The 21335-nt window shown below is 39.8% G+C and overlaps 1 protein-coding gene across 3 annotated transcripts in view; it reads right to left on the bottom strand.

Annotated features, from left to right (window-relative positions):
- Positions 1-21335, bottom strand: part of rims2a (regulating synaptic membrane exocytosis 2a) — a gene marked incomplete at its 3' end in the record, with an annotated part of 136647 nt that overhangs the window by 96365 nt on the left and 18947 nt on the right. For all 3 annotated transcript variants that reach the window (XM_080426402.1, XM_080426403.1, XM_080426404.1), the window contains exons 4-10: positions 15643-15742; positions 14326-14449; positions 12882-12928; positions 12201-12313; positions 7707-7754; positions 3293-3423; positions 823-994 (exon numbers count right to left, since the gene is read on the bottom strand). In XM_080426402.1, coding sequence (XP_080282528.1) covers positions 823-994; positions 3293-3423; positions 7707-7754; positions 12201-12313; positions 12882-12928; positions 14326-14449; positions 15643-15742 — 735 coding nt within the window. The remainder of the gene's footprint in view (positions 1-822; positions 995-3292; positions 3424-7706; positions 7755-12200; positions 12314-12881; positions 12929-14325; positions 14450-15642; positions 15743-21335) is intronic.

The raw sequence follows: 21335 nt of genomic DNA, 5'->3' as shown, positions 1-21335 counted from the left end.
TGGTTCTCAACCAGTGGTCCGGAGACCCCAGCTAAATGATGAGAGAGTTGGTAACCAAATGGACCCTTATAGATCTTTAACTCCTGAGAGCGTGAAATGAAACCAAATGGACCCTCACAGGTCCATTTGGTTTCATTTTACGCTCTCAAGAGTTCAATTATTGTTAAACATCTGCATTAGTTGATTAAAGAAACGTTATTTTGATCAACGTTTGCCTGTCATCTCTCCTATGATTATACCAACATCAGTACAGCATGGAAGCATGCCACCATGGTGTCCATGTCAGACGTGGAGTGCAGTGGAACACCTAAATCCCTGCGTTGGCCCGAGAGCTTCATCGGGAGCTTGACCCCATTCAGCTGGATTAAGCTGACAGGTCAGTAAGTCAGGCCGGGAGTGTCCCAACATTATTCCCCACGGGCAGGTAGGAGTGTGTGTGTGGGAGTGTGTGGGAGTGTGTGGGTGTGTGCGTGTGCGTGTGCGTGTGCGTGTGTGTGTGTGTGTGTGTGTGTGTGTGTGTGTACTTGAGCAGTATCACTATACTGGTGAGGGCCAAATATACCGTCTCTTCATCAGACCTGATGGAGAGCCGGTATAAGGCTCGAAATGTCACGTCCAATGGTATAAAGCAGGGGTCTTCAACAGGGAGTCCGGGACCCCTAGGGGGTCGTCAGAGCTACTACAGGCGGGGCTGCCAAATCTTTGTGTGATAGGATTTTTTTCGTTGTTACATTAACCACTATGTGCATTAATCACATCTGCGAGGCGTTGTGAGCTTGTGTGTGTGTGTGTGTGTGTGTGTGTGTGTGTGTGTCTCCTCACCTCTCCCAGGAACTCGCTCTCCTCCTCTCTCACCCGGGCCTGGTCCCACAGCGTGACCTCCAGCATGCGCTCCCTGAACTCCCGCCGGTGCACCGGGGAGTACATAAAGGTCTGGTTCCATTTGGGCTCTAAGGATTTCTTTACCGTTTTTGTTCTCCTCTTGCTTTTGTCACTGGAGGAACAATAATTCAAACTGTTTTTATTTACAACCATGGTAGAGAACAGCCACGAAACAAAACAACAAGGTCAACGACACCACAGCACGGCACGGCACTGCACGGCACCACGCACTGCATGCTGGGAGAATGAGATGACAACGCCTCTCTCTCTCTCTCTCTCTCAAAATTCCAATACTCAAAGGTCTGCCTCCTCTTGTGTTAATGCTGTTACGGTGAAATATGTGACCTTCCGAAATATGCGACCATCTTGTGGACTTCACATAACGTCAACGGCAACGCTGTTTCTTTATTCACAGAGAATACTAATAACTCTGTTATAAACAAACGGCAGTTGTATTTACTTCGGATATTGACATTATGTGAAGTCCACTAGATATATTATATACCATACCTATATTATACCTTGTTTATTTGCTTCAGTACATGCCTATATGACCTGTGAGTAAGTAAAACATAAATAAATCAATAAAGAGAACGTTAAAATAAATAAAAAGATAGTCACATATTTTAGCAGGTCATGTAGCTGCCAGCATGAATACAGCATCTCTCTCTCTCTCTCTCTCTCTCTCTCTCTCTCTCTCTCTCTCTCTCTCTCTCTCTCTCTCTCTCTCTCTCTCTCTCTCTCTCTCTCTCTCTCTCTCTCTCTCTCTCTCTCTCTCTCTCTCTCTCTCCCATGTCATTTCTCTGAAACAATCACTTCTTCCATTCCTCATCTCTGGATTGGAGAGCATCTCTAAACATGGTGTAAGAACCATACCACTGAACACTAGGGGTGGGACGATATGGGTATCTCACGATACGATATCTGTGGCGATATTAGGCCCTCGATAACGATAATATCACGATATTCGATATATTGCGATATATTGCGATATCACGATATATTGCATGAAATTTCACCAACGATATATCACGATAGTCCTTGTATTCAATTAATAAACACTTAAAATAGCACCAAACAGTTCAAAATCATCATTACACAAATACAGAGTCGGAAAAACAACGTATCACAAAAAAAAAAAAAAAAAGTATATCGATTATTTATCGCGGGAGAAAGTATCGCGATATATCGCGATATCGATATATCGTCCCACCCCTCCTGAACACCCAATGAGACAACAACTAGGCTACTGTACACACACATCCACATCATCTCTATGTTTATCATCACAAACACCCACATGGTCTAGGTCGGTGGTTCTCAACGTTGTATTTTTTATTTCAAGGACCCCCATAACTCTGAGAGTGTACAAATGGAACCAAGGGGAACCACCATTTGTGTACACTCTCAGAGTTACAGACCTGCAAGGGTCCATTTGGTTCCATTTGTACACTCTCAGAATTACAGACCTGTAAGGGTCCATTTAGAACCCCTTGAAGGAGCCCTGGGTTCCCTGGACCCCACTTTGAGAACCACTGGTTCAGTGGTTCCCAAACCTTTAAGCGCGAGACCCAATAGAGAAATTAGACATTTGCCCAGGACCCAAACTAGTGAAAATAGAAGATCTATAGGAGCTTGTAGATCTGCTATTTTCACTACTTCTTAAAAGTTTTTCAGATTTTATTTATGACAAATTTTGGAATGTTTTTTAATTGATGAAAAGTTGTGATTCTTTTTGTTAAAAAATTTAACATCTTTTGAAATAAGATATATATATTTTTTAATATAGGAAACAAAAAAAGGGTCCCGACCTACTGATTGAGAAACAGTGGCCTGGATGGAGCATTCCGAGGATGATAAACAATGACAAGATGAGCTTGTGACATCACTACGACGCCTGAGGTATTCACCCCGATACCAACACATAACAAACACCCTGAGAACATCCATCCAACACTCTCCCACTGCATTTGTACCGCCTCACACTCTACTCGCTTTCAGTGGCGGGAAAAAAGGAGTACAATTTTGTACTTGCGGATCCACAAACTCACGTGAGCTTGTAGATATCAGCTATTTTCGAATAGCCGACGCATAAAATAGGGCTTAAGCGGTTAATGTATGTTTCGTAATAATATTCTAAATCTGCCTAAGTAGCTTGTCACTAAAGTTTTTAGTGTAGCTAATTGTAGTGCATTAAAAGTACAATATTTGCCTCTGAGATGTATAAGAGTAGAAAATTATCAAAAAAAATGAAATACTCAAGTAAAGTAAAAGTACTTTACTTAAGTACTGTACTTTACTTTTCCACTACTGGCTACTCGGGTCAATGAAAATGTGTAAAAAAAATATGAGGCCCAACTAAAGATAAGAACAGCACACACATCAGTATAGAATCTGTCTCTACTCTTACCTTCTGTCGGGGAGGAAGTAGATTTTGACGTACGGGTTCCTGGGCCGGCCGTCTTCCCTGGCCAGAATGTCCTTGGCACCCAGGATGGTGACGATTAACTGATGGCCAACCTTGTCATACCAGAGTTTGACCTGCGGGGGGCAGAGCAGAGGCCATGTGGTGAGAGCTCACTCAGGGTAAAAAAAAGGAGGGGAAAACTTTTAGGGGCAGCGGTTCGCTTCTCGACCCGTTCTGACTGGATCAGGGCCCACTTGAAAATCTAAGAACCACTCAACAGTGGTTAAAGGTAGGGTAAGTGATTTGCAATTATTCAAATAATTGCAATATGGGTCTATGTTCTGATAGTGCTCGTTACTATAGAGTGTCCTGTCCATATAAGGAGTCTCCATGTCTCTCCAGCTCTTTATAAAACAGAAAATGCATTTTCGTTTCATTTCCAATTTTATCCAATCAGGATAGAGAACTCAATCAGGATATAGATTAAACAAGTGAAATTGGAAGTGATGACACTAAGAAATGAGCAGGCAAAATTAGAACTGGAATACTAAAAAAATGAAGCTTAAAATGGGTACTTTCTCCTGATTGGCTGAGATTTTGACACCTACCAGAAAATGTATTTTCTGTTTATTAAAGAGCTGGAGAGACGGGGAGACTCCTGTTACTGAACAAACACTCTATAGCAATGATTACTATCAGAATATAGTGCTTTAACCTTTTAACAAAATACTTTTTGTTTTAACCCAAAAATATCACTTACCCTACCTTTAAGTGGTCACGCGGGTGGGTCGCGTGCATTTTCAGAGCGTGTTTGTTTTTTAATGGTCAATCGATTGATAGTGTTCCGGCTTGGATCGATAGAACTGACATAGTATACTTTAAGTTAAACGGCATCAGAACGAAAACAAAATTTTCAAGGTTTTAAAGGAAAAACAACACAATGAGATTTACTACATTTTTTAACCCGTTCAAACCGGGAACACATCTGTGTAACCACTTTATCCATATTTTATACTTTGGCTATTCAAAAATACCAGATATACAAGCTCATAGCGCGGCATGAGCTTGTAGATCTGCTATTTTTGAAAAATCTTGAATATTTGTGCAAATATTTGAATATATATATTTCTTCCTAACAGTTTAAAAAACGTATGTTGCAATAATTTCAGTGGTTCTCAAACTTTTTCATGTCAAGTACCCCCAAAATGATATGTATTTGTCCGCAGACCCCATCTCAAAACAGGGACCCCCACCAGAAGAAAATATTTTAGATAAAAATGTATATATATTCAAAGATTTGCACACATATTCACTATATATTTTTCAAAATTAGCCAAAGAAATCTCAAGTGACACAGATGCGTTCCCGGATTGAATGGGTTAATGAACGTAATACTACAGTATCAATAAAACCGTAGTGTTCTGACAATTATTTAGGGACCCACTTGCAATATGCTCACGGCCCGGCTGTGGGCCCGGGGCCCACAGGTTGGGAATCGCTTGGTTCTACCATATATTTTGTGGTTACTGATTTTAGGGTTCAAGTGTGCCATAAAAATGCATTGCCAAGACAAATAAAGTTTATTGAACGGAACTGATTGTTATTCAAATTTATCCAAATTGTGGCGAAGCGCTGGAGGGAATGTGCTCAGAAAGCAGCGTATGTGTCCTTGCTCGAAGTTATAATAGTCGCAAAATCGTCTCTAATAGCGTCTCATAATACTGATGAACAGAAATCAATCATACTGTTGAGTGGAATCAGACAGTTCACGCTAAAGTATGGACTCATGAGGTTAACACTTAGAAGAAGAGAAAAATTCAAGCCAACCATTCTATCAAAAGGAAAAGAAAAAGAGATGAGGTGAAAAAGAAAAGAAAAATGTAACTTCTAAGCTTTTGGTCCATACTTGTTTTGAGTGTGTGATTATGAGAAGGGTTCATTTCAGATCATAGCTTTGTGTTCATGCATGCAGCAAAGCAAAGAGAGATGGCATCCAAGACAAGTCAGGCGTTCAGATTTTTTGGCACACAACAACATACAGTAGTAGGAGGCTTAAACAAATTGTACCGAATCATCTGTAATATTATGGCCCAGTACTTTAAAAAGATCCCTGGATAATAAGCTAAATATGCCTTAATACATTATAATTGTCCTCTATAACTAAAATGTAAAACTAAAAACATCTTAAATATTTTATTTATTTTAGAAATTGTTAATCTTTCACTCAATGGGGCAATGCCGTCGCAAGTTGATGATGTAATTTGCCCATGTGTGGTCTATCCCTATGGAATTTATGGAATGTGTGAAAATAAAAAACAACTTAATACTTCCTATGGTTAATCAAATAAATATTTTATATATGTTTTTTTTGCACAGGCATTCCATAAATTCCATAGGGCTAGACCACACAAGGACAAATGACATCATCAACTTAAGACGGGCATTGTCTTGAGTAAAAGATGAACTGTTTCTAAAATAAATACAATATTTAAGGTGTTCTTTTTTTTATTTTAGGTATAGAGGCAATTATAATGTATTAAGGCCTATTTGGCTTATTAGCGGGGGATCCTTTTAACACAAAAAGAAAAAGACTACAGCACCTGTGAAACTATAATGATGTCAAGAGACTCAACTTGAGCTTGCATTATTTGTGCAAACCACAAAAACATGCGCACACACGCATGTATGCACGCACACATGCACGTATGCACGCACACACGCACACGCACACGCACACGCACACACACACACACACACACACACACACACACACACACCTATTTTTTCCTACACTGACATGGCCAAATTGGGATGCCAGGGTTAAAGTGGTTAGGCACAACAGGCTGGATCATGAACCAATCAGATCACAGTAACGTTAGTGAGGTGAATACCACAGGTTATAATCATAAGCGTAATTTTCACACTTACTGAATCAGAAACAATTATCAACACAAGAAAATGTGCAAACTAAAAACCACAAAGATCCACTTGTATCAAAGTTGAAATATGGGAAAGCGTCAAAGCTATAAGGATTTGTTTGGTTTAAAAGCCATTATTTGTGTGGTACAATTTGCTTATTCATTAACTTTTATCGGCACAGGGAAATGCAATCTGATCTCAAAAGTGTGAAGGAGAACTTACTATAATATTTTCATTGCCACATGAAATGCCAGACCTATTAAAACTCCTTATGATTTCCAAAATAGCCAGTCCACATGCTCATAATGTGTCAAACAATTAACACATTATGAACTTGTAGATCTGCTATTTAAACGTTTTGCTATTTTATTTCTCTCTATAATGACATGCCCGGAATTGGGATAGCGGGTTAAAGTGGTTTACTTTGAATTGCACATTTCCAAAGGTCTGCTTTCATGTCACACTGAAGAAAAAATATCAAAAAATCATAAATCAAATCAAATCAAAAGCCAAAGAATAATTTTCCAGAGAAAGACTGAAAATCCAACAGTCAGAGAGACACCCTTCTGCATTACCGAGAGTCAAGTCCCAATCTGTGATTTGTCAAAACAGCGTGAAAGGAGCTAGTGCCGTTTTTTCGGAATAATTAGCACAATATGTACAATTATAATGTTTACTGTAGGTATTATCATTATCAACCTATGTTCTTGCTGTTCTACGTACAGCCAACAGGTTGAACCAAAACCTTTGCTTTTATGAAATGTCAGAGAGACCATTAGGGTTTTTACGGAATATGCCTCTGAACATGTTTTCTATTGCTAGTTTGACCCATTCTAACACTCTTTCATCTGATTAATAATTATCAATTAGACAAAACCTCTATTGCAGAGAGAGAGAGTGGTGGATATCTTGTTAAATAACTCAGTGGAATGGAAGAGTGTCTCTCAGAAATATTTAGTTCAGATTAGCTGAACATGCAATGCCCTGGTGTAATGGTGTGGATGGGTTAAATGGTGTCAATGAGGAAGAATAAATATAATCATAATCATGACGCTAATACAGTGGTTCTCGGGGACCCCCAGGGGTCTTCTGAGGCGGTTGCAGGGGGTCCCTAGCTAATAGTTAGGAACCAAATAGACCCTAAGAAGTCTGTAACTCCGGGAGCGTACAAATGGACCCGAATGGACATTTGTACGCTCTCAGAGTTATGGGGGGGTCTGTGGCATAATGTATACCAAACTGGGGGGTCTTGAAATAAAAATGTCTGAGAACCACTGCACTAATAAGTCAATAATAATAATAATAATAATACAAAATAAAACAGAAGATGACACAATGCAGCGCACTGAGAGGGAAAGCTGAGGCTTGTCATTTCCCTGGGAATGCATCTTCCAGTAAAGTTATGGAAACAGACAGAAAGGCCAGTCAAACAGTCAAAATGAGCGAATAAAGAACCAAAATAGAGAGGAGGGTATGCCCTTCATACTGGGCCCATTACCTGGACCCTAGGGGCAATAGGCGTTGTTCTTCTACTAAGGCTTTGGCTCTGGATAAGCAAAATTAAACGACAAAGAAAAACAAAATGCAATAAAAGACTAAAAACAACAACAAAACAACAACAACAAAAACACACACACTTGCACACGCACGCACGCGCGCGCGCACGCACACACACACACACACACACACACACACACACACACCCCCACACACACACACACACACACACACACACACACACACACACACACACACACACACACACACACACACACACACACACACACACACACACACAGTAATATCCTCAGTTGTAAGTACTTAAACCCGCTCGTCTTAGTAAAGTGGACCTGAGTCTCTGCGTTACAAATGGAGGAATTAACACTGAGGATTTTACTGTGTACATAGATACATACATATATACATACATACAGTATACTGTACACTTTTAAAATAAAATTGTATTTTTGTAGGGGAGACATGTAAGCCAGAGGATTCATTCCTTCAGCACTGTCCTTATTTTCCTTTTCTTTTTTTCCCATGCAGCATGTTTATTGCAGTGGTGTACTCAACCCCAGTACTTGAGTCAAAGTATAAATGCTCCTGGTCAAATATAACTAGGGAAAGTTGCTCAGTCAAAATGGAGTGCTTGCTTTTCAAAAGTACTTGCTTTTAAATATGATTTATTTTGTAATATCAATGCATTGCTGTATTAAAATGTAGACATTTTCATTTTCCAGAAAGTAAAAAAGAAAAAATAATCACTAATAGCATACAATGCAGATCTACAAGCCCACAATGCATCGCATCATGACATGTGAGCTTGTACACGATTTGTCTTTGAAATGTGGTGTAGTGATAACACCACATTTCATGGTGTAGTGATAACACCACTATTGTAGTGATAACACCACATTTATAAATACTCAAGTACAGATAAAAATGTTTTAGTTAAGTACAGCACTGACTCAAGTAAATACCAAGTAAGTACTTGGTTACTGTCCACCACTGGTTTATGGTATGTATTCAGTGCTGATCATTTAGTCTCAGATTATCTGCTTCTTCTCCACCGCCTCCTTCTGCAGCAGAGAGTTCTGCACAGCAAATTATCGATGATGAGTCATAAACTATGACTCATCGATCGGTTTATGACTCATAATTATATCCCTTTCTTTTCTCTGCGGGCAGTCTCTGCTGCTCTCTGTTCTCAAATCGTTTTGCGTCACAGCGACGTTATCCACCAATTGCCCCCCCCCTCCCCCAACACAATTTACCCCCCCCCCCCCCCGCTCCAAAAATACCACACTGTAGGTTTCTGACTACACAGAATTCACGATCGGATGCAGCATATTACAGGAGGAGAGTACATTTAATAAACTGCAGTACATTTCAGTTCATTTGGTGGGGGGTGGGGGGGTTTCAAGGTCTGTCGATTCGTGACAATGGAGAACTAGGGCAGCATTTTGGCTGCGAAAGGTTTTTTGCACAGATACAGAGGTTGAGGGATGTAGGTTTGTTTTTCGATTTACCGAGCGGGGCTGTACTGTACTTTGTGTCAGAAGAAATACGTATCCATGCAGAACCTCCAACATGAGAGGCAGCCTGAGCTGAGCCATGCTGAGTGAGCAGTCAGTGGTGGTGGAAGTAACTAAAAAGCATATAATCGTTGCTGTCGGGCAGAAACCTCTTATCTCCATATTGTAACTTTTTGTGTTACGCCCTACTTGATCACACTACAGCGTCACACAAAAGCAGCAAAAGTAGCAGATCTGCGAGCTTGCAGATCTGCTACTTTTTGCTGCTTTTGAATTTGAAATCCTGAAAAGTAGCCGTTTTTGGACATGTGAGGTTTCCACCCCGACAGAGACAATTTTACTCAAGTACTGATGCTGAGCCGGGCCATGCTGCGTTGTGGGGAAACAAACCCACACTCTCTTGACCCCCCCCCCCCCCCCTGGCCCTTTCCCAGCCCAGGCTTTAGGGGCTGCAGCCCCATGGGCACCAAGCTCGGGGGGGGGGGCACCAAACGCCAGGGCAAAAAAATGAATAAAAAATACTGTACTATTGAAGTAACAGCGGCGAAATATTGTCGTATGGCTGCTGAAGTAGCACTAAAACGGTGCCGAAAATGTCCGACAGCACCCCGACAAAAATGGGACATTCTGTATAATGACTTGCTTTTACTTTTGGTACTTTTAGTATCTTTTAATGTCAATACTTTTGTACTTCAGGTGAAGTTATGACTAAAGGACTTCTACTAGTAACAGAGTATTTCTACATTGTTGGTATTGCTACTTTCTACTTAAGTAAAACAATGGTACTTCGTTCACCACTGTCAAAAACAACCTAGACCTAGTAGTGAGGGCAGTCTCACATACAGTAGCTTATGCTTCTAGAATGGTGAAAACAGCACTTTAGCTCAATGGCTCTCCTCGTGTCGTGAAGGTGTTTCCCCGGTACCCAGCAGTCTAATTCCCACCTGGCTGCTAAATTGGAGAGTTGATTTATCCCCTGTTTTAATGCAGGCCTCTACCGACTCAGCCCTGGAGTGTATTTTGTAGCAGATAATGGGAAACACAGGGATACACACAGTAACCTGATCTACAGGCCCAAGCCTGGACTGGGTGAAGAGCCAAGTGAACAGGGTTCCCCCACAAGAAGCACTGCCTTGGTATACTTGCACTGGTTTTGAAGTATACTGTACAACCCTGTGTTCTGGGAACCTAGAACTCGTATCATACAAAATATATATGTACAGTGGTGGAAAAAGTATCAATACTGCAATGTAGAAATACTCTGTTACAAGTAAAAGTCTGGAATTCAAAATTTACTTGAGTAAAAGTACAAAAGTATTGGTATCAAAATATAGTTAAAGTACAAAAGTAGAAAGTACTCCTTATGCAGAATGTCCCATTTCACAAGTTTTCAAATGTATTAAATTTAAATCAAATCTTTTGAAAATAGCAGATCTACAAGCTCACAATGCGTCGTGAGCTTGTAGATCGACTATTTTCAAATGGCCGAAATGTATATAGGGCTGAAGTGGTTCATGTATGTTTTGTAATGATAATCCAAAACAAAAAAGTAACTAGTAACTAAAGTTTTCAAATAATTGTAGCGGATTAAAAGTACAATATTTGAGAGATTGAGAGATTTGAAGATGTAGTGGAGTATAAGTAAAAGTACCGAAAATTTGAATTAATCCACTAAAGTAAAAATACCTCAAAATTGTACTGAAGTAGGCTACAGTACTTGAGTAAATGTACTTAGTTACTTTCCACCACTGTATATATATATATATATATATTTTTTTTTTTCTTCCTAAAATAGCAGATCTACAAACGTGTAGATCAGCTATTTACGCTAGCCAACACAAGTGTCTTTTGGTGTTGGAGGCAAAGCAACCCGTGTGAACACAGACAGGCCCCAGTGGGATTCAAACACAGGACCATCGATCTGCCTTTGAGGCAACAACAGTGCTAACCACTGAGCCCAGCGTCACACCTCTCTCCGGGTCCATCTTTTACACTCTCAGACCTGATTTTATACTTGGTTGCACGCCGTGTCACACACTGGAAATGGCAGATCTACAAGTGTAACAGAGTGGCTCATGGGCCTTGATCTGCCTGAAGAACAAAAAGCCTAATATCTCCCCACCGGCAAAAGGGTGGATTCACCCTTTAGGCCAGAGTGGATAAGATGTTTTGTTTGTAGATCTGCTATTTTCAAAATATTTGTATACAATGTATACATTTGAATTGGGACATTGTGCATAATGAGTACTTTTACTTTTGTACTTTAAGTACATTTTGATGCCAATACTTTTGTACTTTTACTCAAGAATATTTTAAATTCCGGACTTTTACTTGTAACGTAGTATTTCTACATTGCAGTATTGATGCTTTTACTTACTTAACATTTGAGTACTTTTTCCGCCACTGCAACTTGTCACAGTGTATCACACTATGAAGCTTACATAGATCACGTTGTGAGCTTGTAGATCTGCCATTTCTGGCGCACGACATCTGCGGCACACACAAACTTAAGCATAATAGAGTGTACAAATGGAACCAAATTTTGGTTCCATTTGATAGAGTGTACAAATGGAATGGAATAGAGTGTACAAATGGAACCACATTTTGGTTCCATTTGTACACTCTATTCCATTTCTACACTCTATTCCATTCCATTTGTACACTCTATCAAATGGAACCAAATGGACCCCTACGGGTCCATTTGGTTCCATTTGTACACTCTATTCCATTCCATTTGAACACTCTATCAAATGGAACCAAATGGACCCCTACGGGTCCATTTGGTTCCATTTGTACACTCTATTCCATTCCATTTGTACACTCTATTATGCTTTACTCTGTAAAGTTACATGAAAATTCAGACTATAAGGAATTGTATAACTTTGTACAAAGCAGACTGTTCTCAGGACTGGTCATGTTGTGTTTGCATGGTGCATGTCTGTGTGTGTGTGACGTACTGAGAGCTGTCCTGACAGGTACTGGGGGGCGTCCCGCAGCATGCTGGGGCTCATGGGGGACGTGACGGAGATGGACGGCCGATCCATCTTCTGGGACTCAAAAGAACTTGAACCTGAACCAGGAGGAGAGAAAGGCATCAGAAGAGGTGTTCAGATTGGGGACAGACAAGATAGGGATCCTCTGATTTTTTTTGGCACCATAGAGTTTTTCTTCAAAAAACTGATGTAGAATCCCCAGAGGCAATAAGATTTGAGTTACAAATGTTCGCTTTAAAATATATATATATTCAAAGATTTGAACGTATTTTCCATGATAAAAAAAAAACAAACAGATCTACAAGCTCATAGCACTTGGTGCCAAGCTATGAGCATGTATATCTGCTATTTTTTTTATAGCCAAAGGAATCAAAAACTGACACCGATGCGTTCCTAATGGGTTAAAGAGAGAAGAGGATAATAATAAGGTCACAGCGTGCAACGTTACGACACGGCAAGAGGAGAGAGGTGGAGAAGGAAGAGATACAGGGCGACAGAATGATGGAATCAACTCTCCAGGACGTTTCGTTAGCTTGATGTTTCTGGGCTGATTAATTGGATAAAGAGGCCCAATGAGCTGTGGTTACATGTATGGTATAGCAGGAGGGGGGAGGGGAGGGGGGGGGGGCTGTAGCCAAGACGTACTTGATTCCAGTTGTGCATGTGTGCTGTCTGGTATCCTTGGAATATCTCTGAAAGAAGAGAGAGAGAGAGAGAGAGAGAGAGAGAGAGAGAGAGAGAGAGAGAGAGAGAGAGAGAGAGAGAGAGAGCGTGAGATGGAGAGAAATAATTATAATTTAGGCATTTAGCACACAAAATGAGACCCGCAACACACGCACGCACGTACTGTAGTATCTCTCAGACACATTAACCTCTTAAGCTCTGTATACTTCTCGTATGGCGAATAGCGAAAATAGCCGATCTAGTGAGCTTGTAGATCTGCTATCTTCTGTCATTTTGAAACTTTTTGAAAAATCGTGAAAAGTATAGAATTTTTGTGACTATTTCTGACAACATAATGATGACCCAAAAACTTGATCTTTGGCCCAGACCCCAGGTTGGGAACCACTTATTTCGCAGACACTCTTATCCAGAACAAATAAATGGTAAGTAATCATATAAATAGAATGCAGAGAGAACAGTGTTGCCTCAAGAAACTAGGATACCACATAACAATAAACCAAGCATCTATCTAAATAACATGCTATCTAAATACTATTCTGTACATTGAAACTATTAGGATACCGGGTAAACAATGAACCTAGCATCTGCCTAAACAACATAACATCGAAATCACATCCTTAACATTTGTGGTAAAAAACAAAACAACAACAAAGAAACAAAAGAACGAGTGAGCGAGCTATGTCTGCATACGGTGCACATAGTAGCCTTATCTTGGTCAGTCGCTAGCATCAATCGAAAGAGAAGAAGGAGGAAAAAAGGTGGCAAGAAGGGAGGAGGGGATAGTTGGATCAATTTGGGCTAATGCTGAATGCACAGTGCTTTAATGAGCCTAAGCAGCGCATTAGTCTTCATTCTGCCACAGGCTCCCTCAGCAGTACAAAGAGGGTCAAATATGGGACTTGACGGAGCGAAAGTGGTTGCTTTTTTTTTTACCCTACTATCTCTGCTTTCCAAAGCTGCTTCTGTTTTTCTTATGTGGGGAAGAGCATGTGAAGAACCACTGCTCTGTCCCATGGAGCAGTGGTTCTCAACATTTTCAGCTCGAGACATTATACAATACATTATGAATTAACCACTTAAGCACTATTTCTAAAATAGTGAAAAATCTACAACCTCACAACAATACATCCTTTTTTAATTTTTTTTTTAACTTTCTGCAATTCTTTTGAAATAGTCTTAATAAAAAAGTTTTAAAAATATTTACTTGTGGCCCATAAAAATAGGACTGACCCAAAAATGGGTCCCCGGAGCCAAATATAAGAGCAATGTATAATAGGCTTTGCATTATTTGATGTATTCAGATTTGGGAAGGCAAAGGGGTTCATGTCTCCTCTCTGAATCAGAACTAACAATGTGTCCCACGAGTACTTTGTAAGAGGTTTCAGAAGAGTTGTGAAGGTCTCACCCTATAGGCCGCGAGACCACCAGCTCCACCTGGGGCTCTGGCTTTGACTCTAGAATTATATTGTAAACTTCTTTAAATGTGGCTCCTTGTAAAAGTCTCCCGTTCCACTCTAGCACCTGGTCACCTGCAAGATAGACGAGAAAGAGATGACACGCAATGTTTCCATATAAAACAGTGGTTTTCAACCATTTTCATATCAAGGTCAATTATTTATTCGGCATTTGAGCCACGGACCACCATTTGATGAGATTTAGACTCTCAGACCCAAGACTTGAGAATATTTTGTTAGCGTTGGATATGATTTTGTCCACAATTCCATGCTGTATTGATGTTGGTACCATAGGAGAGACAACAGGCAAACATGGATCAAAATAAAAATTCTTCTACATTTTCTAATTGTGTAGACTTCTTGTAAATTAAGTAATTTAACTCTTGAGAGTGTAAAATGAAACCAAATGGACCCGTAAGGGTCCATTTGGTTTCATTTTACGCTCTCAAGAGATAAAGATCTACCTAATAAGGGTCCATTTAGCTGGGGACCACCTGGAACCTCCTCAAGGACCACTGGTGGTCCCTGGACCACTGGTTGAGAAACGCTGATATAAAACATTGAATAAAAAGTTCGGAAATTTGTGTTTGGTAGATTAGGTCTCTGGTGTAAAACATCGCTTTTTTGGGGCAATAACTTTTAAACCGTTGGAATGCCTGTTTATTTCCCTTTCAAATGGTGCCCCGTTTGTAAAGTATGAAATATTTGCCAAAATGTTCTGTGCCAATGCCAAGCAGCTTATCGCTGATGTCGGGCAGAAACCTCTTATCTCCATATTTTCACTTTTTGTATTTTTTTGGTAAATTAATGCCCTCCTACTTGATCATACTACCCCGTCATACAAAAGCATCAAAAGTAGCAGATACACAAGCTCGAAACGTGGCTCGAGCTTGTGGATCTGCTACTTTGGATGCTTTTGAATTTGAATCCTGAAAAGTAACAGCTGTGGACATATGAGATTTCCACCAGACGGAGACGGTATTCTGCTTATTCAGCTGTGCTGCTCATCCCAAAAATGCATGTTTCTTACAAACGGGGAACCGTTTAAAAGTGAAATAAACAGGCTTTCCAGCTGTACAAGGACAAAATCTACCAAACAATTTTTTTTATCGCATCAGACATAAAACTAAAAAGTTAAATTTTGCTAACCGATTAAGGGAAATAATAAAATGCAATACACTGTGCCAAAAACCCAATGTGAATGCACATATTTTGTTGACTGGAAGCATTATTGGTGTTTTGAAAAACGAGAATAATGTAGTTTGTACCTGGTCTGAGGTGTCCAACAGTATCCGCTAGACTGCCTTTCCTCACTTTGGTGATGAAAGCACAAAGTCTACCAGATTCTGTCATCTTGCCACCCACCACCTGTGAAAGACACACATAGAGAACATATATTATATAAATATATATATATATGGGCTGGGCGATATGACTTCAAATCAATATCACCATTATTTCAAACATTTGCGTTGATAATGATAAAATGTAATAAATAAAATAGTGAAAATAGCAGATCTACATTCTCACAAAGTGTTGCAATGGGACACGTTGTGAGCTTTTACATTGGTTATTTTTGCACACCACCATCGTACAACAAAGTATAATACAAGGTTAAGTAGTTAATCAGACTAATCACTTAAAAAAAAATCTATTTGAAATTGTTCATGTCGATTCATTGATATATACGAAATAAATAAAGAAATACACACACATATATATATATATATATATATACATATATTTATTATTAAAAAAAAATACTGCTTCTCGACTATTAACCTTCATGAGCTAGATTAAATATGGATATATTTTGAACTTGATGCTCTTCTCGACAAAACTGATTTTTTTTCTTCAAATACATCACAGCACACGTCAGTTTTTTTTCCTGTTGTTGTCATAGCTTTGCCTTCTGCGTGCGAGGAATGCTTCCTCAGTAAAAAGCATTACGTGGGAAGGCTCAGCAGACAAAGAACAGTTCCTTTCAGAAACAGAAATGTCCAGGGCCATGCTGCTTTCTCCCCTGGGGGGGCTGAGTGTGCGCTGGTATTACTCTCTGTGGTTCTGGAACAGTGGTGGAAAGTAACTAAGTACATTTACTCGAGTTCTGTACATAACCACTTAAACCCAATATGGTTGAGCGAAGTCCCTCAGGGCTCAATGCTAGTGTATTTTCAGTCTCCTGTTATTGTCGGGAAAGCTTTTGCTGAAAATAGCCGACGAACTTGTCGTAAGCTTGTCAATCTGCTATTTTCTGCGAAAGCTTTGCCCACAATACGGATGCTGGGGTTTAAGATGGTCAAGTACAATGTCAAGGTACTTTTACTTTACTTGAGTATTTCGTTGTGTCTCTTTATACGTTATACTTCTACTCCACGGCACCTCAGTGGCAAAATTGTGAGCTTGTAGATCGACATGTTTTCGAATAGCCGAAGTATTTGCGGAGGAAACATTCGCACATCCACGTCCAGCTCAGATGCAGGTGCGTTGCACGGTAACAAATTAACCGATCATGAAGAAATATTCATGAAGAAAAATCCTACTCTTGCTCAGCAGCATACATTTTAATCAAGCATTGACATAACATTTCGGTCTCTCAGGACCTTCATACAGAAACGACACAGTCATGCTCTTATATAGATATGGAGAAAAGAGTTTTCTGCCCGACAACAACGAAAAGTACTTTGTTTACGGCTGTCTCTCAGTGGTTCTATAACAGGCCCGTGGGCCACAACTGTACCGTACCGTACAGTACCGACTCCACTATACTCTGCCCCACCCCTACACGGAGCATCATCATACAAATATAAATGACTCTTAATCCATTAAGACCAGGAATCCGCATCTCTGTCATTTTGGATGTCTTTGGCTATTCGAAAATAGCAGATATTTAGCAGATATACAAGCGCAGCTATGAGCTTGTAGATCTGCTATTTTTTAATTAATCGTGAATATTTGTGAAAATCTTTGAATATATATATTTTTAAAGCAAACATTTGTAAAATATTTTGTTCCAGGGACCTTCCAGAAGCAAAGATTTGAGTTACAAATGTTCGCTTTAAAAATATACATATATTCAAAGATTTGCACAAAATGTTCAAAAATAGCAGATCTACAAGCTCATGTATATCTGCTATTTTTGAATAGCCAAAAGGAAATCTAAAAATGACACAGATGCGTTCCCGGATTGAATGGGTTAATGGTAGCTGAATGCCAACAAACAAAAGGAGCTTAGAGGGAATGGTCTGCTAAATGAAATGCTTTTATGTAACATCGTCATACAGGGGCCCTGGTAGACACTGAGTAGGACAGAGAGACAGACAGACAGACAGACAGACAGACAGACAGACAGACAGACAGACAGACAGACAGACAGACAGACAGACAGACAGACAGACAGACAGACAGACAGACAGACAGACAGACAGACAGACAGGGGCTGAGGTGAGAGCTAGAGAGAGAGGGAGGGAGAGAGAGAGAGGGAGGGAGGGAGGGAGGGAGGGAGGGAGGGAGGGAGGGGGAGAGAGCAGTGGTGGAAAGTAGAAACCTCTTATCTCCATATTCTAACTTTTAGTGTTTTTTCGTAAATTAACGCCCTGCTACGACACAATTTTATACAGTATTGGCCCAACGCTTGAAGTGGCCACTTCAAATTTGCAGACTGCCTTCAAATAGGTTTCAATGGGCTCTAATTAACCTTAAGCTTGTTTTGAACTCCAACAAAACAAAATGCATGGTATTTACTAGGTCTCCAAACATAAATCCCTCTACGTCTGGTATTTACACCCTTAAAGGTGAACAAATTGAGCTGGTCACTTCTTATAAATACCTGGGCATGTGGCTAGATGCCAAGCTCTCATTTAAGGTGCATGTGGAGAACCTAACCAAAAATCTAAGGGGTCAGATTGGTTTCCTCTACAGAAACAGGTCCTGTTTTTCTTTTGCCAGCAGAAAGACTATTATTCAATCTGTAATAATGTCTGTTTTTGACTATGGGGATGTGCTGTATTATGCATGCTCCACTCTCCACACTGAAGACTCTGGAAGCAGTCTACCACAGTGCCCCACGTTTTATTACTGGCGATGACTATCTCACCCATCACTGTATTTTATATGATAAAGTGGGTTGGCCATCTCTCGCAGCTCGTAGAGAGCAACACTGTATTTTATTTGTTTATAAGGCCTTGTGTGGTAAGCTTCCTTTGTACCTATCCTTGCTTTTAGAACCAAAGGTTACTGGACATTCAACACGTTCACAAACATACATTAGATATACCAGTCCACGTAAGAGCAGTGAACAAGGAAAGACTGCTTTCAATTATTATGGTCCACACAAATGGAACAAACTTCCGGACTCTCTGAAACAGTTGCGATTGGTCTCAATAGAGACATTTAGGACACTAGTAACTGCACCTGTTTCATGTAACACTATATTTATTTGCATCTGTGACATTGTAATGTGATTCAAATGTTTGTTATAATGTTTCATTATGTATGTGTTTTATATGCTGTTATCAGGGTGTCCTTGAAAAAGAGCTTCCCTGAATAAATAAAGGAAAAAGAACGAAAGAAGACTTGATCATACTACAGCGTCACACAAAAAGCATAAACAATAACAGATCTGCAAGCTCGAAAGCTTGTCAACCTGCTATTTTTGAATTAGAATCCTGAAAAGTTAACAGTTTTGGACATACAGTGTATGAGGTTTCCACCCAATAGAGGCGATTTACTCAATTACTGTACTTGACAATTTTGAGGTACAGCACTTTTACTTTACTTGAGTATTTCCATGTTCTGATACTTTATACTTCTACTCCATGACATGTCAGAGGCATTTTGTACTTTTTTACTCCACTACAATTATGTGACAGCAATTATGTGACAGTTACTTTACAGATTTGGAGTATTAATGCAAAACATACATTAACCACTAAAACCCCATATTATATACGCTGTCTATATGTCTATATGCAGCATCCTCAACGCGTCAACAAAGTATGAATCGGGCTAGAGAGAGAGAGAGAGAGAGAGAGAGAGAGAGAGAGAGAGAGAGAGAGAGAGAGAGAGAGAGAGAGAGAGACAGTCAGACAGACAGACAGACAGACAGAGAGAGAGAGAGACAGACATGGAGCGTGTATAGAGCAGCAGTGAGTGATGGGTTGGCTGGGTGTTTTGCTAGCTTGTTTGGCCGCTTGCTGCTGAGGAGACAGAAACACACAGAGGCACTGAGCACTGAGCAGACACAAACATGTCCACTTCACCAAGCTCATTCAATCACTAATGATTTTTCCTCTTGCATCTTGCCAGCTTCTCCTTTTCTCCTCCTATCCCGATGAAAACCTCATCCATGCACGCTCCTGTGAACTCTGGACGCTCAGCTCTTTTTCTTTTTACCAGCTCTGCATCACGTGCACATTGTTCCATCAATGAACGCGGTATTAGCAGTGGTGGACAGTAAAGCCTAATTATGCTCTTTTGCGTCGTGCGATTGGTGTCTGCCCGAAAATAGCGGCAGACCTGCAAGCTCAAAACGAGCTTGTAAGCTACTTCTGATGTGTTTGTGTGACACTGTAGTAGTATGATCAAGTGGGGCATTAATTTTTACGAAAAAACACAAATAGTTAGAATAAGGAGATAAGAGGTTTCTGCCCGACAGCAATGATATGTCTTTGTTTCCCCGAAAAGATTTGACAATACAGATTGAATTCAGGGAGGTGGGACCCCAGTTTGCTGACCAGCACTGCACAAATCAGAGCGACAAGCCCACATAATCGCCGGTTGTGAACTTGTTAATAATTCTAAATTGTCACATATTTGTGATTGTTAAAAAAAAATCATTTTTATCAAGATATAACAGTCATTTGTCAGCAACATCAAAATGTGTAAAACAAAACGTAAATGTCTCAATGAAGAAATATGTATCTGTACATTTGTGTTAACCCATTCAATCCAGGAACGCATACTGTGTCATTTTAGATGTTTAGCTATAACCATTATTTTATACTTTGGGCTATTCAAAAATAGCAGATCTAAAAGCTCATATAGCTTGGCACCGAGTTCCGCGCTACGAGCTTTTAGATCTTCTTTTTTTTTTGCAAATCTTTGAATATATATATATATTTTTTTAAGCAAACATTTTAACTAAAATCTTTGCTTCTGGGGATTCTACAAATGTCTTCTAAATCCTAACAGTTAAAGGAAAAAAACGTATGTATTTTCCAAAGACCCCCCCCCCCCCATCTCAAAATATTTTGTTCCAGGGACCCCCAGAAGCAATTTATACATTCAAAGATTTGCACAAATTTCACGATTTTTCAAAAATAGCAGATCTGCAAGCTCATGATAGCTCATGAGCACTCTGTGCCGCATTATCATGAGTATATCTGCTATTTTTTAATAGCCAAAGACATTTAAAATGTGTTCCCGGATTGAATGGGTTAAAACTAGTTGGGGGAAGAACCTCCGCTCCGCACGAAGCCCACTGGGAGGCCTGAAAAAACATCCATCAAGGGGAGGTAAATGTAATTTTCCCTTATTTTTTGGACATATCGTGTTTGTATTTGTTGATGACATGTATTATTGTGCTAATTCATTTATACTATGTTGATGAATTGAATACATAGTACCACAATGGAAACAATTTCCCAGGACTTTTTTTTTGCGTCATCCTTTTGGCCTTAATGTCTGACTGTACCACGTGCCGTTTATATTTCTGACTAATAAATAATTAAATAAAACTTTAAAAAACGGTGGTCCGCGGCCCACACCAGTTGAGGAACGGTCTGTTCCACGAGTGATTAGTTTGTGTTGATAGAGCCGCTGAATGTAGATCGTTAAAAAGCGGTTCAACACAAGCGCGCCTGCACAATTACAGCACTAAGTATCAAACACTGCTCATTAATATTAATCTGGAAGCTAATTAAGTCCCCTAATGAATATTAATATTGAGCTACACAGTGAT

Source organism: Gymnoscopelus braueri, assembly GCF_963280865.1.
Source record: "Gymnoscopelus braueri genome assembly, chromosome: 4".
Taxonomy (NCBI): Eukaryota; Metazoa; Chordata; class Actinopteri; order Myctophiformes; family Myctophidae; genus Gymnoscopelus; species Gymnoscopelus braueri.
The sequence above is the reverse complement of the archived record's forward strand: the minus strand, read 5'-3'. Positions and strand labels throughout refer to the sequence as shown.